This window comes from Neoarius graeffei, chromosome 16 (assembly GCF_027579695.1).
Source record: "Neoarius graeffei isolate fNeoGra1 chromosome 16, fNeoGra1.pri, whole genome shotgun sequence".
Lineage (NCBI taxonomy): Eukaryota > Metazoa > Chordata > Actinopteri > Siluriformes > Ariidae > Neoarius > Neoarius graeffei.
This window is the reverse complement of record NC_083584.1, coordinates 48,587,821-48,614,708: the sequence shown is the minus strand read 5'-3', so window position 1 is coordinate 48,614,708 and position 26,888 is coordinate 48,587,821. Positions and strand designations below refer to the sequence as shown.

General features: G+C 40.6%; 1 protein-coding gene across 1 annotated transcript; it reads left to right on the top strand.

Moving 5' to 3' along the window:
• The first annotated feature begins 8 nt into the window (after window positions 1-8).
• Window positions 9-26,309, top strand: LOC132900805 (uncharacterized). Its single transcript, XM_060943105.1, has 9 exons — window positions 9-229; window positions 6,538-6,631; window positions 6,725-6,997; window positions 10,257-10,417; window positions 10,529-10,673; window positions 10,759-10,852; window positions 20,914-20,977; window positions 24,651-24,736; window positions 24,838-26,309. The coding sequence occupies exons 2-9, from the start codon at window positions 6,547-6,549 to the stop codon at window positions 25,640-25,642; spliced, it is 1,713 nt and encodes a 570-aa protein (XP_060799088.1). The 5' UTR covers window positions 9-229; window positions 6,538-6,546; the 3' UTR covers window positions 25,643-26,309.
• Window positions 26,310-26,888: the final 579 nt, after the last annotated feature.

Below are 26,888 nucleotides of genomic sequence, written 5' to 3'. Positions count from 1 at the left end.
AACACGCCCATTCTGCCCAATCCCGCAACGGGGAAGTGAGATAAAGCGCTGGGGTTCCCACAAGATCCTCCAGTCCCAGCAGTGCTTACACTATAAACTCGGATAAAATAAGGCCTGTGCTCCGCTTATAATACAGGAGTCAAACCCGACAGATGTGACTTTGATCAGTGAATCCTTGGATAATTTGGGAATCATTTGATTTTGTTCTACTTGCTGTAAAAACACAACGGTGAGTTCCTGAAGCTTTTTCATGGCTCTTCCGCAGCTGTTCATAGAAACAGATCCCGTTAAAAATTAGTCGTTCAAATTCTGTAAAGCTGCTTTGCGACAATGTTTATTGTTAAAAGCGCTATACATATAAACTTGATTTGATTTGATTAAATTATAAATCTATACTTGTATATGTTACTTCTTTTGTAAAGGCCATTTTAACAGTTTCCTTTTTTCCCTTCTGATTCTACTGTACAGCAAATTTCATAGTGTTAAAAAAGTATTTTCACTACTGCTATTTTGTATATTGATTTTAGAGTATATATATATATATATATATATATATATATATATATATATGTATATATATATATATATATACTCTAAAATCAATATACAAAATAGCAGTAGTGAAAATACTTTTTTAACACTATGAAATTTGCTGTATATATATATATATATATATATATATATATATATATATATATATATATATATTTGAAAGGGTTTCAGGGCTTCTTTTATCTGAAAGGGTTCGGGGTTACCTGAGCATTTTTTAACATAGTTACTGGGAGACCAAATGGTCTTCCACACTGAAAAAAGTGAAACAAAGCTGTTGTTCATTTAATGTATTTGTTTTCATTCCAGTGAATAAAAAAATAGTTTGCTCCCATATTCAAAAGTTGTTTAAATGAATTTCAAATATTCAGGTTTAACAAAGATTATTTACATTAAGTAATAAAACCGATGTATTTGGGGTGCCATGGCTCAGTCGACTAAGGCACCATACCATAAATCCGGGGGCCTGGGTTCAATTCCGACCCGAGGTCATTTCCCGATCCCTCTGCAGCTCATTTCCTGTCTCTACACTGTCCTATCCAATAAAGGTGAAAAAAGCCCAAAAAAAATCTTTAAGAAAAAAACAATGTATTTATTTTAATTTAGGAAAATCTGAAATAATTGCTTTGGTTCAACCATCAGAAATTGGTTTACATGAAGTTAAATATTTCAAGTCAAATCAAATGAATTATTTATATTGTATAACACTACAATATTAGGTGTGATTGATTACCTCAATTTTTTTAATTTGAGCCAATGTTTAATTTGGTCTCCTAGTCAATGCCAAACCAGCTTCACTGGGAGACCAAATTTTAAACCAAGTTATGGCTCGGCAATTCTGTGGAAAACAAAACATATTCTTGATTGCAAATCTTTGCATACTCTGTATTACTCATTATTTTTGCCATATCTGACTTACTGTGTTGAAGTCTGGGGAAACACCTACAAAACCACTCTGCAGCCGATATGTACAATACAGAAAAGAGCAATAAGGACAATAAACAAAACAGGATACAGAGATCACACAAACTCACTATTCATAAAATCACACATGTTGAAATTTATGGATCTGGTCAAATTCAGAACAGCACAAATAATGTACAAAGCGAGAAATAATCTATTGCCAAAAAATATACAAGGAATGTTTAGTGAGAGAGAGGGGGGATATAATCTAAGGGGAGACCTAAATTTTAAAAAACCAAAGGTTCAAACAAATATGAAAAGCATGTGTGTATCGAGCTGTGGGGTGACTTTATGGAACAGACTGGAGACAGAAATAAAACAAAGTGCAAATATAAATCTGTTTTAAAAAAGGTACAAAAAATATTTTTAAACAAGTATATAGAAGAGGAAGTATGTCAACGGAGGATGATGAGGGATAAATAGAATAGGGTTGATTGTTATATTAGAACTAACTTAGTATATGGTATATATTTATTTATGGGGATAGTTTATATCTTCATATTTACAGGGATAGGTATGTAGTAGATATTTATTTTTGTAATTATATATTTATATAGATATTTATGAAGTGTATATATGGTATATAGTATGTATATATTTTTGTAATTATATATTTATATAGATATTTATGAAGCGTATATATGGTATGTAGTATATATTTATTTTTGTAATTAAATATTTATATAGATATTTTTGAAGTGTATATATATGGTATGTAGTATATATTTATTTTTGTAATTATATATTTATATAGATATTCATGAAGTGTATATATGGTATATATTTTTATAGGTGTATTAATGTAGTTTGGATTTCGGGGTAGTTAAAAAGGGGTGGGAAATTAAAAAAGTATTGTACTTCTTCCCACTCCTTTTTCGAACAATGTGCGGTGTATTGTAATGTCTTAGCTCTTTATGTTATTTTATTTATTTATTTTTTTGTCACTTTCTCATTTTCTTTCTTTTGTATGTACAAATAGTTACATAATTTTTTTTTATACATGTTCGAAATAAAAATAAATTCATTCAAATTCATTCATTCATTATCATTTGGTTCAATCAGTTGCAACTAATTAACCAAGTACCATGTAAGTATACATTTAACCCTTTGATGCAAACCATATGCGCACCCCTTCTAATGCACAACATGGGTCAAAAATGACCCGCATTCATTTTCCAGGTTATTTCATGCTGGCTGAGTTTTTCTTTGCTCTATCTTTTGAAATCTATTATTTTATGATTGAATATTCCAAGTATTCTTTAAATATCTTGTTTTTAATTACCACAAATGATTAATTTAATTTTTTCTTTCCTACTCTATGAACAAAAATACTTTTTATATTACTACACATGGGTCATCCAAGTGTGATTTAAAATTAAATGTCTTAATACTATAATAATAATTTGTTTCAAGTAATTACTTTAGCAGTGAATGGGGCCAGTTATTTATTTATTAACGATGTAGTTAGCTAAGCCAACTACAATAAAATTAGCTAACTAAAGTAGAATATGTCAGCAGCTAGGTAGCTAATAGTAATTACTTGTAACTTTCTGACAAGTAATCTACTCACTCTCAAAGTAACCTAAACATAATCAATTTTTTTCTAAGGTAATGTTAGAACAATTGAAAAACATTACTTCCATGTATTAGATGGGCAAAGGGCGCTGTGCTGAGCTGCGAAATGTCTGACACAAGCACAATTCACAGTTCCCACCAAACGCTGGAGTAAATGCATGCGGGCTGTTTCTGACCCATGTGTGTAAACTTGATGTAGAATTACAAAAGCTGTGCTTGTTCATAACTTAAGAAAGGAAAAATAAAAATGATGATTTGTGCTAAACAAAAACAAGATATTTACTGCATATTTGGAAAAGTAAATGACAAAATGAATTTATTTCAAAAGTATATCATAGAAACATTCAGCCATACAGTGGGGCAAAAAAGTATTTAGTCAGCCACCAATTGTGCAAGTTCTCCCACTTAAAAAGATGAGAGAGGCCTCTAATGGCCCGTTTCCACTACCCTTTTTCAGCTCACTTCAGCCCGACACGGCTCGCGTTTCGACTACCAAAAACCAGCACGACTCAGCTCGCTTCAGCCCTGCTTAGCCCCTAAAACTCACACCGTTTTGGAGTGGGGCTGAAGCGAGCCAAACCGTGCCGAGTGAGGCTGGGGGCGTGAGCAGACACTCCCCTGTGCACTGATTGGTGAGGAGGAGTGTCCTCACATGCCCACACACGCCCCACGAGCGCGCTGGGATCTGTAAACACCGTAAACCCGGAAGGAGAAGAATTACGAATTACGAGAATTTCTGAAGCCTTATGCGCCTCGCCTCATCTATACGCTCTTGCCAGTATCTGTTGGCGTTGTCAGTGACAACAAGCCACAGCACCAAGACCAGCAACACTAACGACTCCATGTCCTCCATGTTTATTGTTTACTATTCGGGTCGTGAGACTACCGCTTAAAAGCTCACTGATGTCACTGTTTGCGCTGCTTAACGACATCACGTGACGTCCACCCACTTTCGCTAACTCCACCCAATGTGTCCACCCACTTCCAGCCAGCACGGTTCAGCGCGGTTGTAGTCGAAATGCAACTCCAACAGCCCCGCTCAGCCCGACTCAGCACGGCACGGCTCAGCCCGACTCAGCCGCATTTGTAGTGGAAAAGCGGCATAATTTTCATCATAGGTACACTTCAACTATGAGAGACAGAATGGGGGGAAAGAATCCAGGAAATCACATTATAGGATTTTTAATGAATTAATTGGTAAATTCCTTAGTAAAATAAGTATTTGGTCACCTACAAACAAGCAAGATTTCTGGCGCTCACAGACCTGTAACTTCTTCTTTAAGAGGCTCCTCTGTCCTTCACTCGTTACCTGTATTAATGGCACCTGTTTGAACTCGTTATCAGTATAAAAGACACCTGTCCACAACCTCAAACAGTCACACTCCAAACTCCACTATGGCCAAGACCAAAGAGCTGTCAAAGGACACCAGAAACAAAATTGTAGAACTGCACCAGGCTGGGAAGACTGAATCTGCAATAGGTAAGCAGCTTGGTGTGAAGAAATCAACTGTGGGAGCAATTATTAGAAAATGGAAGACATACAAGACCACTGATAATCTCCCTCGATCTGGGGCTCCACGCAAGATCTCACCCCGTGGGGTCAAAATGATCACAAGAACGGTGAGCAAAAATCCCAGAACCACACGGGGGGACCTAGTGAATGACCTGCAGAGAGCTGGGACCAAAGTAACAAAGGCTACCATCAGTAACACACTACGCCGCCAGGGACTCAAATCCTGCAGTGCCAGACGTGTCCCCCTGCTTAAGCCAGTACATGTCCAGGCCCGTCTGAAGTTTGCTAGAGAGCATTTGGATGATCCAGAAGAGGATTGGGAGAATGTCATATGGTCAGATGAAACCAAAATAGAACTTTTTGGTAAAAACTCAACTTGTCGTGTTTGGAGGAGGAAAAATGCTGAGTTGCATCCAAAGAACACCATACCTACTGTGAAGCATGGGGGTGGAAACATCATGCTTTGGGGCTGTTTTTCTGCAAAGGGACCAGGACGACTGATCCGTGTAAAGGAAAGAATGAATGGGGCCATGTATCGTGAGATTTTGAGTGAAAACCTCCTTCCATCAGCAAGGGCATTGAAGATGAAATGTGGCTGGGTCTATTCAGCATGACAATGATCCCAAACACACCTCCCGGGCAACGAAGGAGTGGCTTCGTAAGAAGCATTTCAAGGTCCTGGAGTGGCCTAGCCAGTCTCCAGATCTCAACCCCATAGAAAATCTTTGGAGGGAGTTGAAAGTCTGTGTTGCCCAGCGACAGCCCCAAAACATCACTGCTCTAGAGGAGATCTGCATGGAGGAATGGGCCAAAATACCAGCAACAGTGTGTGAAAACCTTGTGAAGACTTACAGAAAACGTTTGACCTCTGTCATTGCCAACAAAGGGTATATAACAAAGTATTGAGATGAACTTTTGTTATTGACCAAATACTTATTTTCCACCATAATTTGCAAATAAATTCTTTAAAAATCAGACAATGTGATTTTCTGGATTTTTTTTTTCTCATTTTGTCACTCATAGTTGAAGTGTACCTATGATGAAAATTACAGGCCTCTCTCATCTTTTTAAGTGGGAGAACTTGCACAATTGGTGACTGACTAAATACTTTTTTGCCCCACTGTACGTGAAATAACCTGGAAAATGAATGCAGGTCGTTTTTGACCCATGTTGTGCATTAGAAGGGTAGTGATACAAAAAGGGTTTTTATTCAAAAAGTAAGAAAGGAAAAAATTAAATAAGGATGTATGATGATCAAAAACAAGTTAATTGAGGAATACCTTGAATACTGAATGATGGAATTAATTTATTGCAAAGATATAGAAGATAAAATCTCAGCTGGGTCACTTTTGACCCATGTTTTGCATCAAAGGGTTAATATAAATATTTTTTATCTGTTTCCTCCGGGTGCTCCAGTTTCCCCCACAGTCCAAAGACATGCAGGTTAGGTTAACTGGTGACTCTAAATTGACCGTAGGTGTGAATGTGAGTGTGAATGGTTGTCTGTGTCTATGTGTCAGCCCTGTGATGACCTGGTGACTTGTCCAGGGTGTACCCCGCCTTTCGCCCGTAGTCAGCTGGGATAGGCTCCAGCTTGCCTGCGACCCTATAGAACAGGATAAAGTGGCTCGAGATAATGAGATGAGATGAGAGATTTTACAAGTAAGGTGAGAGAGAAATGGCATTTCGATTCTCCTATAGTGAACTGACAATAAAGAACCTTTGAATCAACTCCAAGAGAGTCTATTTTAACACTATGCTGGTTTTTATTTTTGTCCCAATCTGTGCAGTGTTAATTTGACACTTCCTAAATACACAACTGACTCCTTTACAGTTAAATCAACTTTTTACAGTGTCATTTCAACTCTGTATTTTAACACTTTTGCCTAACACTGGTAAATTAACTCTGAGAATTTTGCTGTGTGTAATTTATGCAGCCTGTTAAAATGGGTGCCTTAATGCTCATCCTGCACGTAGGCCTTATCATCAGGTTTGGCTTCACTGAGTCATCTCAAGATCATACAGAACCAGGCAAGTTTGTGCATTGCTTTTGAAACTTGGGCAATTACTGACCATTAAATTCACAACACCTCAAAAACCATATATACATTTTTTTTTCTTCAGAGCCTAGCCTGGATCTGGAATGCCTCAATGATTTCGACGAAAAGATGACATGCTACTTGACCTCGAACCAACTTGACAGTTGCTCCGAATATAGTCTCAATGTGTCTATAGATGAGGTTATGTACACATGTGATTTCAAGAAACTTAATTCCAGTGCTTGTGAATGCTCAGTACATGTGATACATGGCTTTGTTTTGAATGAGGACAACACGGCTAATGTGTTGAGAAGGAAAAACTTCTTGTTCAAGAAAACTGTCCCGACTACAGAAAACAGTAAGTAGACAAAACAGCTAACTTAATCACTTATGTTTTAAGTTTAAAGCTAGACGGCCTTTCGATTTCATAAAATCGGTGAAATTTAGTTCCTTCTGAAATTTGTTCAGTGTGATATATGTTTATTTCTGTAATATCTCACAAAATATCAGGCCATTCTGTGGCTGGGAAGTTGTTTAATTTGAGGGGATTCCCGAGCAAATAATGTGCATTAAATCACTCACTTTGCACAGTCAAGCAGACAGAGGAAGTCTGTGTGCGAATGCGCAGGTTTATCTTCTTCTTCCTCCTCTTCTTTTGGGTTTTACAGCAGCTGGTATCCAGTGTTGCATTACTGCCATCTACAGGTTTACCTTGACCGTGCACTGACAGTTACATCATTCTGTCACTAAACGAACAGCTAATCACACCGAGGTGCTCGCTGACCACCGATATTTATTAGTTTGGTCCCGCGTTTTCTTTCCTTCGCAACATAACATCTTTTCTTCTCGCTTTCTGTTACTGTATCACATTTCATTCGCACCCTCACGTCCTCCATTTTTCTCTCTTGTTTCAAATTTGTATCCCACAATGTCTTGCGCGAACGGGGAAAGCCTACTACGTGATGCATGATGTAGTATCTTGAATTGGGTCATGGTGAAGCAGGAAAAAAAATAGTGGAGAATTTAGGGCCACATGGCCCTAAATTCATTAATTGCTTTACTTAAAAAAAAAACTAATAAAATTGGAAGTCTGTGATTCGAATTCAGTAGCTTTCGGTCCACTAAACATAAATAATTGGGTGTCAGGGAAAATTATTTTTATGACCTACACTTGAAAAATCTGAAAGGCAGTCTACCTTTAATGACATCATTATTTCTTGGCAGAATCTTAATGTCAAAAAGGTATTTAATTATTTGGTTGATTAATGTGGTGGTGTCCTGGGGTCCAATCAATGCTTGGAATGTTTTAGTCATTGTGTGAATGGAGTGAATTAGTTGTCATGTGAGATATAATTTTCTTTAGTTGTGACTCAGTGGCACGGTGGTGCAGTGGTTAGGACTGTTACCTCACAGCAAGAAGGTTCTGGGTTTAAACCTTGCAGCCAACTCGGGCCTCTCTGTGTGGCGTTTGCATGTTCTTCTTGTGACTGTGTGGGTTTCCTTCCACAGTCTGTCCAAAAACATGTGGATTACGTCAACTGGCTACTCTAAATTGCCCATGGATATGAGTGTGATCATTGTTTGTCTCTCTGTGTTAGCTCTGCGATAGATTGGCAGCCTTCTCAGGGTGAACCCCACCTTTCATTTGAAGTCAGCTGGGATTGGCTCCAGCTTCCCTTTCCCTTAAACGATTTACTTAAAAAAATCCCTGACAGATAAGCGGTATAGATGATGGACAGATGGATTTGTTTCTTACATGTACATGGATACTTTGATGAAATGACCTGTGTTGACTGACAGATCGATCATCTGTTATCATTGTTAAACCTAGCTGTTCCAGTTCTGTTATGTACAGCTACTGCTTACACACACACACACACACACACACACACACACACACACACACACACACACACACACACAGTGGATATAAAAAGTGTACACACCCCATTAAAATGATAGGTTTTTCTGATGTAAAAAAATGAGACCACGATTAATAATTTCAAAACTTTTCCGACCTTTAATGTGACCTATAACCTGTACAATTCAACTGAAAAACAAACAAATCTGTTGGGGGAAAAACATAAAAATAAAAAATGTACAATAAGCATTCAGTCTTTTTGGGTTCACACCTGCCATCAGTTAAACTGACTCTGATTAACCCCAAATAAAGTTCAGCTGTCCTAGTAGGATTTTCCTGACATTTACTCAGTTGCATCCGCCAGCAAAAGCCAGGGTTCACAGAGAGCTTACAAAGCATCAAAGGGATCTCATTGTTGAAAAGTATCAGTCAGGAGAAGGGTACAGAAACATTTCCACGGCATTAGATATACCATGGAGCACAGTGAAGACAGTCATCAAGAAGTGGAGAAAATATGGGACAACAGTGACATTACCAAGAACTGGACGTCCCTCCAAAATTGATGAAAAGACGAGACGAAAACTGGTCAGGGAGGCTGCCAAGAGGCCTACAGCAACACTGAAGGAGCTGCAGGAATTTCTGGCAAGTACTGGCTGTGTACTACATGTGACAACAATCTCCTGTATTCTCCATATGTCTGACTATGGGCTAGGGTCAAAGAGAAACATCCAGGCCCGGCTAAATTTTGCAAAAAAAAAAAAAAAACATCAACTCTCCCAAAAGCATATGGAAAAATGTGTTATGGTCTGATGAAACCAAGGTTGAAATTTTTGGCCACAATTCCAAAAAGTATGTTTGGCGCAAAAATAACATTGCACATCACCAAAAGAACACCATACCCACGGTGAAGCATGGTGGTGGCAGCATCATGTTTTGGGGTTGTTTTTCTTCAGCCGGAACAGGGGCTTTAGTCAAGGTGGAGGGAATTATGAACAGTTCTAAATACCAGTCAATTTTGGCCCAAAACCTTCAGGTTTCTGCTAGAAAGATAAAGAGGAATTTCATCTTTCAGCACAACAATGACCCCAAGCACACATCGAAATCAACAACAGAATGGCTTCACCAGAAGAAAATTAAAGTTTTGGAATGGCCCAGCCAGAGCCCAGACCTAAATCCAATTGAAAATCTGTGGGGTGACCTGAAGAGGGCTGTGCACAAGAGATGCCCTCACAATCTGACAAATTTGGAGCGCTTTTGCAAGGAAGAGTGGGCAAATATTGCCAAGTCTAGATGTGGCAGGCTGATAGACTCCGACCCAAAAAGACTGAATGCTGTAATTAAATCAAAAGGTGCTTCAACAAAGTATTAGTTTAAGGGTGTGCGCACTTATACAACCAGCTTATTGTATGTTTTTAATTTTTTATGTTTTTCCCCCAACAGATTTGTTTGCTTTCAATTGAATTGTACAGGTTATAGGTCACATTAAAGGTGGGAAAAGTTTTTAAATTATTTATCGTGGTCTCATTTTTTTTACATCAGAAAAACCGCTCATTTTAATGGGGTGTGTACACTTTTTATATCCACTGTATGTGTGTGTAGATAGATAGATAGATAGATAGATAGATAGATAGATAGATAGATAGATAGATAGATAGATAGATAGATAGATAGATAGATAGAGCTATCTGTTTCTGTTATAAATTTAACTTTTCTATGTAAATACTTGCCAGTTCATGAATGCATTTCTTTTAAACAGTTAAGCCTAAAAAACCAGTCATTCTGTCAGTCAATGAGACAGAGAATGGAAACTTTCTCATTGCCTGGGACGCCATATATGACAATGAAAAGGTGTTCAAGGAAGGTCTGACTACAGAGCTCACTTACTATGTCGAAGGAAGCAAAGAACACAGAAAAATTGTAAGTAAGCTGCGTGTAATGAACAACCATACATCAGTTCACGCACCCAATGTTGCCATACTGTACAAAACTTATTATGTAAACAGCTAAACCTTGCTTTTTTCCATACAGTTGCCATTGAATAAAAACCAGTGGAATTACGAGCTTGTACGCAGAAACCTTCAGTCAAATTCCAACTATATTGTGAAGGCAAGAGTGAAATCAGAGGACAGTCCAAGATTCAGTGACTACAGTGATCCATATAAGTTTTCCACATGTACTTAATTTTTATTAAATATGTAAAACCATTTACTAAAACAAAAAAAACGATATTACTATATTACATGTATCTGTGTTCTCAGCCTCATCTGCAAATGACGTTCTCATGATAATAATTCCCATCATGTGTGTAATCCTGATCATCTGCATAGTCACCATCTACTACTCTTACAACAAGTAAGACTGTTTCCATTTTAGTTACTTCAGATAGTTCAGTTACAGTTAGTTGGATGTAGCTCTACCACAAGTGTTAGAGGGTGATTTGGCACACACATGCCGCATGGTACTATATCTTTTCAGTTTCGTATCATTGCCTACCCATGGTGTAGTTCTGTATCTAACCTGAATCCCAGTACTAGGGGTTTCCTCTTATTTTATTTTTATAGCACCTTTAACAATAGACATTGTCACCAAATTTGTTATTTTTGCATTGTTTTTCAGTAATAGCTCCTTACACACACACTATTTCCAGAAAAGTTGGGATATTTTCCAAAATGCAATAAAAAAAAAAATCTGTGATTTGTTAATTCACAAGAACCTTTATTTAACTGATAAAAGTACAAAGAAAAGATTTTCAGTAGTTTTACTGACCAACTTAGTTGTATTTTGTAAATATAAATTAAGTTAGATTTACAATATGATGCTATTTGATGCCTACAACACACTCAAAAAAAATGGGACAGAGGCATTATTACCGTTGTATTACATCACCTTTCTTTTTAATAACACTTTTTAATCGTATGGGATCTGAGGACACGAATTGTTTTGCAGTTTTGCAATTGGAATTTTTGTCCATTCTTATTTGATACAAGACTTCAGCTGCTCAACAGTCCGTGGTTGCCATTGTCTGATTCTCTTCTTCATGATGCACCATACATTCTCTATAGGAGACAAATCTGGACTGACAGCAGGCCAGTCAAGCACATGCCCTCTGTGTCTATGAAGCCACATTGTTGTGTATGGTAGCTCGTGCACAAGGAGGTCTGGCATTGTCCTGCTCAAATAAGCTTGGACTTCTTGGGAAGAGACATTGCCTTAATGAATATGTCTCTCAAAAATCCCACTATACATCTCCACGTCAATGATACCTTCACACACACAACTTACGCATGCCGTGGGCACTGATGCCCCCCAAACCATACAGATGCTTGCTTTTGCACCTTTCTCTGAAAACAAACTGGATGGTCGTGTTCACCTTTGGCACTGAGAACTTGATGTCCGGTTTTCCCAAAAACAAGCTGAAATGTGGACCCATCTGACCACAGCACATGTTTCTACTGTCTTTCAGTCCATCTGAGATGAGGTTGGGCCCAGGGAAATCAACAGTGTTTCTGCATAGAATTGATGAATGGCTTCCTCCTTTCGTTATACAGTTTCAGGTTGCATTTCCGGATGCAGCGGCGGACTGTGTTAAGTAACAACGGTTTTCTGAAGTACTCCCATGGCTATATTTGTCACATTTGTGACAAATGTGGCTGTATTTCTCGCATTAGTATGACAGTTTCTCTGAATCATTTCACAATATTATATACTGTACCTTTTGAAAGACCTAAATTCTCTATAATCTTGCGTTAAGAAATGTCCTTTTTTGAATTGACTAACAATTCTCTTCACGAATTTTGGCCCAAAGCATTGATCCATGACCATGCCTACTTGCAAAGACTGAGCCTTTGGTGTTGCTCCTTTTATACCCAATATTGTTATCAATTCACCTGCTTATTGTGGAATCTTCCAAAATGGTGTTACTTGAATATCCTATAAACCTTTCAGTCTTATTTTGCCTCTGTCCCAACTTTTTTTTTGAGTGTGTTGCAGGCATCAAATTGCAAATATTTAAGTTGATCAATAAAACTACTGAAAATCTTTTCTTTGTAATTTTGTCTGGTAAATAAGGGTTCACATTTATTAACAAATCACAGATTTTTTTTTACTCATATTGGAAAATATCCCAATTTTTCTGGAAATTGGTTTATACATACATACATACATACATACATACATACATACATACATACATACATACATACATACATACTGTGTATGTGTGTGTATTACACACAATTTTATAGTCAAACAGTATGTTTATACACCAATCAGCCATAACAATATGACCACTGACAGGTAATGTGAATAATATTGATTATCTCAGTACAGTGGCACCTGTCAAGGTGTGGTATATATGAGGCAGCAAGAGAACAGTCAGTCCTTGAAGTTGATGTGTTGGAAGCAGGAAAAATGGGCAAGTGTAAGGATTTGAGTGACTTTGACAAGGGCCAAATTGTGATGGCTAGATGATTGGGGCTGAGCATCTCCAAAATGGTACATCTTGTGGGGTGTTCCCAGTATGCAGTGGTTAGTACCTACCAAAAGTGGTCCAAGGAAGGACAACCAGTGAACCGGCGACAGGGTCATGGGCACCCAAGACTCACTGATGCGCATAGGGTGCAAAGGCTAGCTTGTCTGGTCCAAGCCAACAGAAGAGCTATTCTAGCACAAATTGCTGAAAAAGTTAATACTGGCTATGATAGACAGGTTTCAGAATACATGGCACATTGCAGCTTGCTTCCTGTGGGGGAAACTGCTGAAAAAGTTAATGCTGGCTAAAACAGAAAGGTGTCAGCATTAACTTTCTTGGCAGTTTGTGCTACAGTAACTCTTCTGTGGGATTGGACCATATGGGCTAGCCTTCATTTCATTTCATTTTTTTATTCGGAATCACCATTAACACTTGTTATAAACAAGGCTATTCTTCCTGGTGTCCAATCTTCTCGCATCACAACATCAAACAAATCATACATATACATACAATACACATAGACAGTACAACCCCGATTCCAAAAAGATGCTGGAAAAGTTAAATGTACAAAAAAGGAACAGCTGGAGGACCAAACTGCAACTCATTAGGTCAATTGGCAATAGGTCATTAACATGACTGGGTATAAAAAGAGCATCTTGGAGTGGCAGCGGCTCTCAGAAGTAAAGATGGGAAGAGGATCACCAATCCCCCTAATTCTGCACCGACAAATAGTGGAGCAATATCAGAAAGGAGTTCGACAGTTTAAAATTGCAAAGAGTTTGAACATATCATCATCCACAGTGCATAATATCATCAAAAGATTCAGAGAACCTGGAAGAATCTCTGTGCGTAAGGGTCAAGGCCGGAAAACCATACTGGGTGCCTGTGATCTTCGGGCCCTTAGATGGCACTGCATCACATTCAGGCATGCTTCTGTATTGGAAATCACAAAATGGGCTCAGGAATATTTCCAGAGAACATTATCTGTGAACACAATTCACCATGCCATCCGCCGTTACCAGCTAAAATTCTATAGTTCAAAGAAGAAGCGGTATCTAAACATGATCCAGAAGCGCAGATGTCTTCTCTGGGCCAAGGCTCATTTAAAATAGACTGTGGCAAAGTGGAAAACTGTTCTGTGGTCAGACAAATCAAAATTTGAAGTTATTTATGGAAATCAGGGACGCCGTGTCATTCGGACTAAAGAGGAGAAGGACGACCCAAGTTGTTATCAGCGCTCAGTTCAGAAGCCTGCATCTCTGATGGTATGGGGCTGCATTAGTGCGTGTAGCATGGGCAGCTTACACATCTGGAAAGACATCATCAATGCTGAAAGGTATATCCAGGTTCTAGAGCAACATATGCTCCCATCCAGACGACGTCTCTTTCAGGGAAGACCTTGCATTTTCCAACATGACAATGCCAAACCACATACTGCATCAACTACAGCATCATGGCTGCGTAGAAGAAGGGTCCGGGTACCGAACTGGCCAGCCTGCAGTCCAGATCTTTCACCCATAGAAAACAGTTGGCGCATCATAAAATGGAAGATACGACAAAAAAGACCTAAGACAGTTGAGCAAGTAGAATCCTACATTAGACAAGAATGGGTTAACATTCCTATCCCTAAACTTGAGCAACTTGTCTCAGTCCCCAGATGTTTACAGACTGTTGTAAAGAGAAAAGGGGATGTCTCACAGTGGTAAACATGGCCTTGTCCCAACTTTTTTGAGATGTGTTGTTGTCATGAAATTTAAAATCACCTAATTTTTCTCTTTAAATGATACATTTTCTCAGTTTAAACATTTGATATGTCATCTATGTTCTATTCTGAATAAAGGATGGAATTTTGAAACTTCCACATCATTGCATTCCATTTTTATTTACAATTTGTACTTTGTCCCAACTTTTTTGGAATCGGGGTTGTACATTACATTGTATAATTTGTTACATTTTTCTTAATTACTTGTTAATTTAAATGGGGGAAGAGTTAGAACAAAGCCATCGACGCTTTTCTTCTTCCCCCAGCACGTTTTCTGTTTTTGTTCCATTTATGGTTTTTTTTTTTTGTAAATTTCTTTTATCATGTGCAAATAAGGGCGGCACGGTAGTGTAGTGGTTAGCGCTGTCGCCTCACAGCAAGAAGGTCCGGGTTCGAGCCCCGTGGCCGGCGAGGGCCTTTCTGTGCGGAGTTTGCATGTTCTCCCCGTGTCCGCGTGGGTTTCCTCCGGGTGCTCCGGTTTCCCCCACAATCCAAAGACATGCAGGTTAGGTTAACTGGTGACTCTAAATTGACCGTAGGTGTGAATGTGAGTGTGAATGGTTGTCTGTGTCTATGTGTCAGCCCTGTGATGACCTGGCGACTTGTCCAGGGTGTACCCCGCCTTTCACCCATAGTCAGCTGGGATAGGCTCCAGCTTGCCTGCAACCCTGTAGAACAGGATAAAGCGGCTAGAGATAATGAGATGAGAATGAATGTTCATTTCTAATATACATTACCACAGGTTTCTCTCCACTTTCCATATTACCTTTTCTCCAATTCAAATAATAAAAGAACATAAATAAAAACACCAAAAGAAAGAAGTAAGTCTGAGAGTGACCCAAGGATGCAGACACCCAGCCCCCAACATGTGCCCACCTACACCCCCTAACAGCGGAGGGTCCCTGGTAGCACCGGTGAAAACGCGCCAGACACCCGCACCCTGAGACCCCCACACACACACTCCTCACTTCCAAAAACATAAATCATAATACAAACTCAATAAAACAATAATCTATTTTTATCATACTCAGTAATATTTTAGACTTCCCACAACAAAATCATAATTCTTAAGATCCTACAAGGTATTGTTTTATCAGCATCTTAAATCTTTCCCTAGTATTCTCATGCACAAGATACACTGGCAGTGATTTCCACCTCTCCATCGCTTTATGTATGACTGTCTTCTCTTCTGAATACTACATGTATTGGCTCTGGGCAATATAAACCTTCCATTAGTTGCATATCGCATTTGATATTCATGTTGAACAAAATTAGGCAAAAAACTTTTATACGACATTCTTGGGGACTGTGTTAACATAATGTTTCTCAAAAAGGTTAACAGAACATAATAAAGACCTCTGTCTTACAGTTAACCATCTCAATCGATTATGCATGTCCTTCACGTTGGTTCTATAAGAACAATGTAATGCACAACGTGCTGCTTTATTTTGAACAACTTGAAGTTTTCTCATGTCTTTCATAGAAGCACTAGACCATATTACAAAACAATAATCTAACTGAGACATCACTAAAGCATTTAAAACCTGTTTGATAAATTCCGGTAGCATACCTTTTGAAATTTTTCTTACAATTTTATCACTATGGTTAGACCATGATTAAGTATGATTAATAGTAATGCCCAGAAGTTTAGTCTCTTGTACTTGTTCAACAGAAATATCATTTACCTGTAAATTCAATTTTGGTTCAGCTTTCAACTGATACCTTGATCCTATTAATATGGTGTAGAGGTCAGAGCAGGTGGGTGGAGCACAGAAGTACGGCAGGCCAGAACTGAGTTCCAAAAACTCTCTTTATTTGCACTTTACAGTCGCAAAACATACACTCTCCCAGCCACATGCATACACACACACACACACACACACACACACACACACACACACACACACACACACACACACACACACACACACACACATCAGTCATCTGGTTCAGGAGAGAGCCTGCTCTGCTCTCCCTCTCTTCCTTAAATAGGGCACGGTCACTGGGGAAGACACACAAACAGGTTAATTCACCTCAGGTGTAGTGATTCTGCCACTTACCTTCCCTGACTCCGCCCTCCGGTCACAGACCGACGCTTGACCACGCCCCCACTGCCACATACCCCCACCGCCCAACTCAGGCCGGGCAGCTGTCCGGCCCAAAGCCAACTCCCGGGGGGGGGGCGGTAGTCGGTGTGTGACTTCAAAGGGTCCTTGCCACTTGGCGACCAATTTGGAGCTCGATGTGGGCAAAAGTATGAGTACTTTATCTCCCGGTGTGAACTCCCTAAGGCGCGTACCCTTGTCGTACAGGCGGGTTTGTCGTTCTTGGGCCTGCCCCAAATTGTCCTGGGTTAGGTGTGTGAGTGTGTGGAGTTTTGCACGCAGGTCCATAACGTATTGAATTTCGTTTTTACTTGGTGAAGGTCCCTCCTCCCAATTCTCTCGCAGCACGTCTAAAATGTCACGCAGCTTACGCCCATATAACAATTTGAACGGGTAGAACCCCGTGGAGGCTTGTGGGACCTCTCGCACTGGAAACAACAAGGGTTCGAGCCATTTATCCCAATTACGTGCGTCCTCACTTACGAATTTCCTAATTATATTTTTGAGGGTGCGATTGAATCGTTCGACTAAACCGTCCGTTTGTGGGCGATACACGCTGGTGCGGATCGGCTTAATACCTAATAACCCATAAAGTTCATTCAGTGTTCGTGACATAAACGCGGTGCCTTGATCAGTCAGAATCTCTTTCGGGATTCCAACTTGGGAGATGACACGGAAGAGTGCCTCCACAATACTGCGTGCTGAGATATTGCGAAGAGGCATTGCTTCCGGGTATCACGTTGCATAGTCCACCAGAACTAATATAAAGTGGTACCCTCGTGCTGACCGATCTAATGGCCCGACGAGATCCATCCCAATTCTTTTGAACAGGGCCTCGATTAATGGTAGAGGGCGCAAAGGCGCTTTTGGGATGGCCGCTGGATTTACTAACTGGCATTCGCGGCACGCCGTACACCACCTACGGACATCGCCGCGAATCCCTGGCCAATAGAACCGGGCCATTATTCGGGCTAGTGTTTTATTCTGCCCTAAGTGTCCAGCCATGGGATTAAAGTGAGCCGCCTGGAATACTAATTCCCGGCGGCTCTTCAGAATCAAAAGCTGTGTGACTCGCTCTTTAGTCTGAGTGTCCTGCGTCACTCGGTATAATCTATCCTTCATAATTGCGAAATAGGGGAAGGATGGGGTGGCCTTTGGCTGGAGCATTTGACCATCGATTACTCTCACTTGGTCAAATGCATGCTGCAGAGTCTCGTCTCGCGACTGCTCTAACGGGAAATCCGCGAGGGATTCCCCAATAGAGAGAGGAGGAGCCGGTGGCTCCTCACTCTGACGCAGAGCTGACGTAGACAGCTCTGTGACAGCTGCTCCCACCAACGTGACACCGGGACTTCCCTGTATTAAACTACGGCAGGACCCACTCTTCACTAAATGCCTCATTAATTCCCCAAATCCCAGCCAATCAGTCCCCAAAATTATTGAGTGGATAAGGTGAGGATTAACCGCTGCCTTTACTATAAATTTTTCCCCTCTGAAAAAAATATGGACTGACACTAAAGGGTAGCTGTGAACATCCCTGTGCACACACAACACCTTCACCAATTGTGCTCCCTCCAATGCCTCGTCTTGCACCAGGCTTTGGTGAATTGAGGTCTGATTACAGCCAGAATCCACCAACGCCTGATATGTATCCCCTTGGATACTCACCGGTATGCCATACGCTCCGGCCCGATCGAGGGCGGCTCCTGGTGCGTCGGGAATCTGGACCACCGCGCCCACTTCCATCACCGAGCACTGCTGCTGGAGGTGGCCCGGCTCCCTGCAGCGCCAGCAAACCGGCCTGGGCTTCCTCTCTGCACCGGTACTCTGGGGCTCACTCACCTGAGGGGGGGAAGAGACAGACACGGAAGCAGGAAATGGGAGGACACCGCGGGTGCGGCGGACAGGCTGTGAGGGAGCCGGCCCCTGCCTCCGCGGTGGGGGAACAGGGCGAGGACGAGACACAGAAGGGGAGGGGGAGAGAGAGAGAGAGAGAAGAGAGAAGCGAAGAGGGGATCTGTGATCCTGCCGCGGTAACAGCCACCAAATGATCCTCCGCCAACTCGATGGCCCGATCCAGTGACGCCGGGCGATGGCACTGGACCCACTCTGCCGTTCCTTTGGGAAGTTGCGCGATTAACTGCTCCTGCGCCACCAGGTCGACGACTCCCTCGGTGTCGCGGTTGTCGGCCCTCAGCCACTGCCTGCAGGCATCCCGGAGTTGCTGGCCAAACGCGAACAGGCGGCCAACCTCCTTTAGGCGCAGAGCGCAGAAGCACTGACGATGTTGTTTGGGGGGGTGCCCCACACGCTGGAGGACAGCCCGGCACAGGTCCACATAGACCAGCCGGCTGTCGGTGGGGAGCTGTAGCGCGGCCAGCTGCACCTCGCCCGTTAGCAGGGGGAGGAGGCACGCTGCGCACTGTTCCACCGGCCACCCCGATGCCTCTGCTGCTTGTTCAAATAGCATGAGGAAGGCCTCGGGGTCGTTGTGCGGGCCCATCTTCGTTAGGGTGAGGTGGAGTGGGCCCGCAGTGGTGGAGATGGTGGACCCCGCCGACGCGAGGAGGTACCGGAACGCCTGTCGATCTTCCTGTTGTGCCAGCACCAGGGCCTCGAACCATTGTTCTTGCTCCTTTCGGAGGGCGAGCAGCGCCTGGTGCTGGCTCTGTTGGGCCGTGGTGAGGGCGTGGATTAGGTCTGCGAAGGGAGAGGACTCCATGGGGCTGTTCTCCTCTGTGCTCGGCATCCTGGGTTTCAGCAGCACTGTAGAGGTCAGAACAGGTGGGTGGAGCACAGAAGTACGGCAGGCCAGAACTGAGTTCCAAAAACTCTCTTTATTTGCGCTTTACAGTCACAAAACATACACTCTCCCAGCCACACGCATATATACACACACACACACATCAGTCATCTGGTTCAGGAGAGAGCCCGCTCTGCTCTCCCTCTCTTCCTTAAATAGGGCGCGGTCACTGGGGAAGACACACAAACAGGTTAATTCACCTCAGGTGTAGTGATTCTGCCACTTACCTTCCCTGACTCCGCCCTCCGGTCACAGACCGATGCTTGACCACGCCCCCACTGCCACATATGGTCTTTGTTTTGATCGCATTAAGCACAAGTTTATTACTGGATACCCACTCTACCACTAATTGTAGTTCTTTCTGTAATATATCATTAACAATATCAGCTGATTCTGCCGCTGCATATATTGTTGAATCATCCACGTACATAGAAATTTGAGCTTTACTCAGCACCAAGGGGAGATCATTAATGAAAATCGAAAACAATAAAGGCCCTAAACAGCTCCCCTGTGGTACTCCACAGTCAACAGAACTAACTTTAGAAAAACTACCATTAAAGTAAACAATTTGCCCTCTATCTCTTAAGTAACTCTCCATCCATTTTAGTGCAGGAGGAGTGAAATCATAATGTTTAAGTTTATCCAATAACAAAAAATGATCAATAATATCAAACGCTGCACTGAAATCCAGTAAAACAGCATCCACCAATTTTCCACCATCCATATTACATTGCCAGTCATCAATCATTTGTGTTAAAGCCGTACATGTACTATGGCCTGGCCTATAGGCATGTTGATAGTCTGTATTTAAATTATGTACATCAAAATATCTTTGTATTTGTTCAAAAATAATCTTTCGTGCCCCATGCAAATCATTGAGCCTTCGACACCCATGACCCTGTCGCCGGTTCACCGGTTGTACTTCCTTGGACCACTTTTGGTAGGTACTAACCACTGCATACCAGGAACACCCCACAAGATGTGTCATTTTGGAGATGCTCAGACCCAATCATCTCGCCATCGCAATTTGGCCCTTGTCAAAGTCACTCAGATCCTTACACTTGCCTATTTTTCCTGCTTCCAACACATCAACTTCAAGAACTGACTGTTCTCTTGCTGCCTAATACTAATGTATCCCACCCCTTGGCAGGTGCCACTGTAATGAGATCATCAATATTATTCACATTACCTGTCAGTGGTCATATTGTTATGGCTGATTGGTGTAAGTAATTTGTCAATTTTTAACTGAAAGTGTAAACTTCTGAATTGCAGGATCGTGACAGAGTGGTGGAACAAGATTCCTACTCCAAAAATAGCTACTAATTTTGTAAAACAGGTAGGCCATGTTTCTGTTCCCATTAATTGTTTCCCTGTTTTAACACATGACTTGAATTACAGTGTTAAATACTGTACACCTTGCATCTAAAATGCAAGACACTGTACTGTCTGTTAAATTATAAGCTCCTGATCATTTTTTCATATAGTATAAAATATTGAGGGGACTAAAAGAAAAAACTGAAAAAAAGAAGAAAAGTACTTTTTTCCTCTAAATTATCAAAAACTTATACCTAATTATCAAACTTACACCTAATAGCAAGAGCTATCAGGAATCATAAACAGGAAAATTGATTGCTTAAGTACTGTAATTTTCATTTGAACTTCCTGTCTTTTTTTTTTCTACAACCTACATCTCAAATCAGAAAAAAGTTGGAACGGTATGTTGAAATTGAAATTAAAACTGAAAACAATGATTTGTAAATCATCTTTGACCTGTATTGCACTCAAAACAATACAACAGCACGTTATTTGACTTACCTCAAGAATTTTATTGTTTTTTCAAAATAAACACATTTCAGTTTTGATTCTTGCAACAAATTAAAAAAAAAATTGGCACAGTTAAGTACTTTGTAATGTTCCCATTCCTTCTCATAACACTTAAAAGTTGTTTAGGGACTGAAGACACCAAGTGATGAAGCGTTTCAGGGGTTATTTTGTCCTATTCTTCCTTCAAACAGGTCTTAAGGTGTGCAACAGTACAGGGTCGTCGCTGTTGTTATATTTTTCATTTCAAAGTTCTCCACATGTTCTCTGTTGGGGACAGAGGGGACAGGCACCCTCTTCTTCCACAGCCCTGCCTTTGTAATGTGTGCAGAATGTGGTTTTGCATTGTCATGTTGAAATCTCCCTGGAAAAGATGTCAGCTTGAAGGCAGAATATGTTGCTCCAAAATCTCGGTGTACTTTTCTGCATTAATGCTGCCAACACAAAAAGTGTAAGTTACCTTTGCCAAGGGCACTGACACAACCGCATACCATGACACACCCTGGCTTTTGGCCTTGTTGCTGGTAACAGTCTGGATGGTCCTTTTCGTCTTTGGTCTGGAGCACACAGCGTCCATTTCTTCCAAAAAATGATCTGGAATACTGATTCATCTGACCACAATACACGTTTCCACTGTGTGATGGTCCATCCCAGATGCCTCCGAGCCTAGAGAAGTTAATGGTGCTTCTGGATACAGTTAGCATAAGGCTTCCTTTTTGCACAGTAAAGATTTACAGTGCCTTGAAAAAGTATTCATACCCCTTGAACTTTTTCACATTTTTCCACCTTACAACCACGAACTTAAAAGTTTTTTATTGAGATTTTATGTGATAGACCAACACAGAGTAGCACATAATTGTGAAGTGAAATGAAAATGATAAATGGTCTTCAAAATTTTAAACAAATAAAAATCTGAAAAATGTGGTGTGCATTAGTATTCAGCCCCCTGTACTCTGATACCTCTAAATACAATCCAGTGCAATCAACTGCCTTCAGAAGTCATCTAATTAGTTAATAGAGTCCTACTGTTTGTAATTTACTCTCAGCATAAATACACTTGTTCTGTGAAGGCCTCAGTGGTTTGTTAGAGAACACTGAAGAACAAACAGCATCATGAAGACCAAAAAACTCGCCAGACAGGTCAGGGATAAAGTTCTGGAGAAGTTTAAAGCAGGGTTAGGTTATAAAAAAAAATCCCAAGCTCTGAACATCTCAAAAAGCACTGTTCAATCCATCATTCAAAAATGGAAAAAGTATGGCACAACTGCAAACCTACCAAGACATGGCCGTCCACCTAAACTGACAGAGCGAGCAAGGAGAGCACTGGTCAGAGAAGCAGCCAAGAGGCCCATGATCACTCTGGAGGAGCTGCAGAAATCCACAGCTCAGGTGGGAGAATCTGTGCACAGGACAACTATAAGTCGTACACGCCACAAATCTGGCCTTTTTGGAAGAGTGGCAAAAAGAAAGCCATTGTTGAAAGACAGGCATAAGAAGTCCCGTTTGCAGTTTGCCAGAAGCCATGTAGGGGACACAGCAAACATGTGGAAGAAGGTGCTTTGGTCAGATGAGACCAAAGTTGAACTTTTTGGCCTAAATGCAAAGCGCTATGTGTGGCGAAAAACTAACGCTGCTCATCACCCTGCACACACCATCCCCACCATGTTTCACAGTGGTGGCAGCATCATGCTATGGGGATGCTTTTCTTCAGCAGGGACAGGGAAGCTGGTCAGAGTTGATGGGAAGATGGATGGAGCTAAATACAGGACAATCCTGGAAGAAAACCTGTTGGAGGCTGCAAAAGACTTGAGACTGGGAAGGAGATTCACCTTCCAGCAAGACAATGACCCTAAACATACAGCCAGAGCTACAATGGAATGGTTTAGATCAAAGAATATTCATGTGTTAGAATGGCCCAGTCAAAGTCCAGACCTAAATCCCATTGAGCATCTGTGGCAAGACTTGAAAATTGCTGTTCACAGACGCTCTCCATCCAATCTGGCTGAGCTTGAGCTATTTTGCAAAGAAGATTGGACAAAAATTTCAGTGTCTAGATGTGCAAAGCTCGTAGAGACATACCACAAAAGACTTGCAGCTGTAATTGCAGGAAAAGGTGGCTCTACAAAGTATTGACACAGGGGGGCTGAATACTAATGCACACCACATTTTTCAGATTTTTATTTGTTTAAAATTTTGAAGACCATTTATCATTTTCGTTTCACTTCACAATTATGTGCTACTCTGTGTTGGTCTATCACATAAAATCTCAATAAAAAACTTTTAAGTTTGTGGTTGTAAGGTGGAAAAATGTGAAAAAGTTCAAGGGGTATGAATACTTTTTCAAGGCACTGTAACTGGCATTTGTGGATGTAACTCCGTATTGTAGCTTGACAAAGGTTTGTCAAAGTAATCCCAAGCCCATGTGGTTCTATCAGCTATAGATGAATGATGATTCTTGATGCAGTGCCGTCTGAGGGATCAGAGATCACAGGTGTTCAGCTTAGGCTTGTGCCCTTACCCTTTATGCACCAAAATCCTCCAGATTCCTTGAATTGTTTAATGATATTATGCACCATAGAGGGTGAAATATCCAAATCCATTCCTATCTTTCTCTGAGGAACATTGTTTTTAAATATTTCAATAATTTTCTCATGCATTTGTTGACAAACCGGAGATCCTCCTGGACACTGATTTTGTACCAAATCATGATTACAATCACCTGTTGACATCACCTGTTTCAAATCACATCATAATTTAATTGTTTTACCTCATTACTAACCCTAAATTGTCCCCATCCCAACTTTTTTTTAGAATGTGTCGCAGGCCTGAAACACAGGAATGGATGTATATTAACAAAATGAAATGAAATTGACCAACAAAACATGAAATATCTTGGGTTCATTCTGTCTGCAAGGAAATACAAGTCAAAGTAAATTTATAAATCACTACTTTTTATTTTTATTTGCATTTTCCATACCATCCCAACTTTTTCTGATCTGGGGTCATCATACTGAAGACCAGATTTGTATTGTAGCTGTATAAAACTGACTCCTTTCTTGTCCTTCTAAAATGGCTACAGTCATACAAAGCAATAGTGACCTATACTGACACACACAGAGCATTATTGCTATATTATTTCCAAAATAAATGATTTTTTTTCTTTTCTGCATACTTCTGATGATAAACAGGTCCCAATCATGCTGTCATTTCCAAATGACACGTCACATGTCCATTTTGAATCATCAAAACTGGTCCACTCTGGGGAGAAGACATGGTGATTCCTTTTGTTTTGCACATTTGAAAAGTATTAATTAAAAGCAATGTTCTGTTATTGTTTAGCGCTCTTCTAAAGTCCTGCTGTTTTCCTGACAATAGGCCAGAGTCTCTTCTCGTAGACGTCAAAGGTGAAAACAGCCTCAACAGCCTTGGTAAAGGTGACAATTCAGCTGAACTGATTTATGGCCAAACAGGCTATGAGAGTTTAGAAGAAAACAGCACTGAAAATAAGACTCACTGCGAACATGTCAAAGAATCTCAGTCAGCAAACCTTCGTCAAATGCCGATGTCCAACGAATATTATAAAAATCTGAAATCAAACATTGACGACGGTAATGGCAAAAGGGAGTGCGAGAATAGCTCTGGCTTCAGTAACAAGTTCTATATGATTTCAGTGTCTGACTCCAAGTTCCAGAACCCAGAAATCCAACACTTTATCAGTGACTTTAATGAAAGTGAGAATGTATTGCCTGCTCTGGCAAGAAACCCAGACCCCTGGATACCTACAGACTTTGAGTACAGCTCATGCACTGGCTCCTCAGGATCTGAAAAGACCAGCCCGACTCAGTTCACACCCTCCAGCAACGAGATTATTGTGGTTCCTGGATATCAAAGCGTCAATGAGGTCATAGATTGTGCATCTACAGACCAAGCATCAATCAGCTTTCATAATGATGTTAATCTGATAAAGGAAAAGCTATTATGCAACAACAACCCACATATTATTTCCTGTGAAACCACCATCATCCCAGTCGAGAACGGATATAAAGATATTCAAAGCTTACTCCAAAATTCGGGAGAACAACAGAGCCTCACCACTGAACCGGAACTGAAACAGCTTTGTGGCCCGGCTTTGCATACCTCTCCAGGTATTCAAATTGACTGTTCCTATCACAGGGTTTGAAGTCACAGCTCAGAAGAGAATTTTCCAGAATTGTAATCTATACAGAAAAGACATGGAATGTATAAAGATAATTGTTTATCCACTACCAATTAAGCAGAGGGGAAAAAAAGTCTACTTACACACTTGTATCCAACTCAGTAAACACCACAGCATTATTATCATCCAGCTGTCGAAATCCGCTGTTCAAGCTGTCGTTAAAGCCATAAGAATGAGCATTAGCATGATGAATTTTAGGAGTGTGTGTACAAGTACAAGTAAAGATATGTTTGCAAACTATAGCAATATAAATAATATCAAGTTACTCTTAAGTATTGCACTTTATTACATGCTTATTGATATGTTTTGCTACAAACTTTGGCACAATATTTAGGCAGTACAGAAAATAATTGGCATGTATGTAATGAATAACTTGGTAAAACAATGTGTTGGGCTGTTAAAAAGAAAACCAGCATCTTCATTGTCTAAAGTTAACTGTTAAAGCAGAAGTATGGCAGATAGTTAGTTAGTTAGCTAGTTGTTTTTATTCTGTGTGATATCATATGGAATTGTCAATAATGCAACAAGATTTAAAAAAAAAGAACGTAATTCGGAATGGATAATAATGCAGTCGTGGCCAAAAGTTTTGAGGCCGACACAAATTTTGGTTTTCACAAAGTTTGCTGTGTCAGTGTTTCTAGATCTTTTTACCAGATGCTTCTATGGTACACTGAAGTACAATTATAAGCATTTCATAAGTTTCAAAGGCTTTTATTGACAAATACATCAAGTTTATGCAAAGAGTCAATATTTACAGTGTTGACCCTTCTTTTTCAAGACTCCTGCAGTTCACCCTGGCATGCTAGATATCAGCTTCTGGGCCAAATCCTGACTGATGCCAACCCATTCTTGCATAATCAGTGCTTGGAGTTTATCACAATTTTTGGATTTTTGTTTGTCTACCCGCTTTTTGAGGATTGACCACAGATTCTTGATGGGATTAAGATCTGGGGAGTTTCCTGGCCCTGGACCCAAAATTTCAATGCTTTGTTCCCCGAGCCACTTAGTTATCACTTTTGCCTTCATCAGAGAAAATAACTTTACCCCAGTCCTTTGCAGTCTGCAAAAAGTCCTGCAAAAAGTTATTTTCTCTTATGAAGCCCCCCTTCAGACTGTTTGGGACATTTGGAAAAATGATTGTCCGGAGAAGAAAAGGTGAGCGCTGCCATGAGTCCTGTGTCATGCCAATAGTAAAGCATCCTGAGACTAT

Excerpts from the sequence above, each read along its gene's own strand:
- LOC132900805 (XM_060943105.1), top strand. The coding sequence starts at position 6,547 with ATGGGTGCCTTAATGCTCATCCTGCACGTAGGCCTTATCATCAGGTTT. Across the intron at positions 10,674-10,758 it reads TCCATATAAGTTTTCCACAT|CCTCATCTGCAAATGACGTT; the intron begins GTACTTAATTTT and ends CTGTGTTCTCAG. Across the intron at positions 20,978-24,650 it reads CTACTAATTTTGTAAAACAG|GTCCCAATCATGCTGTCATT; the intron begins GTAGGCCATGTT and ends GATGATAAACAG.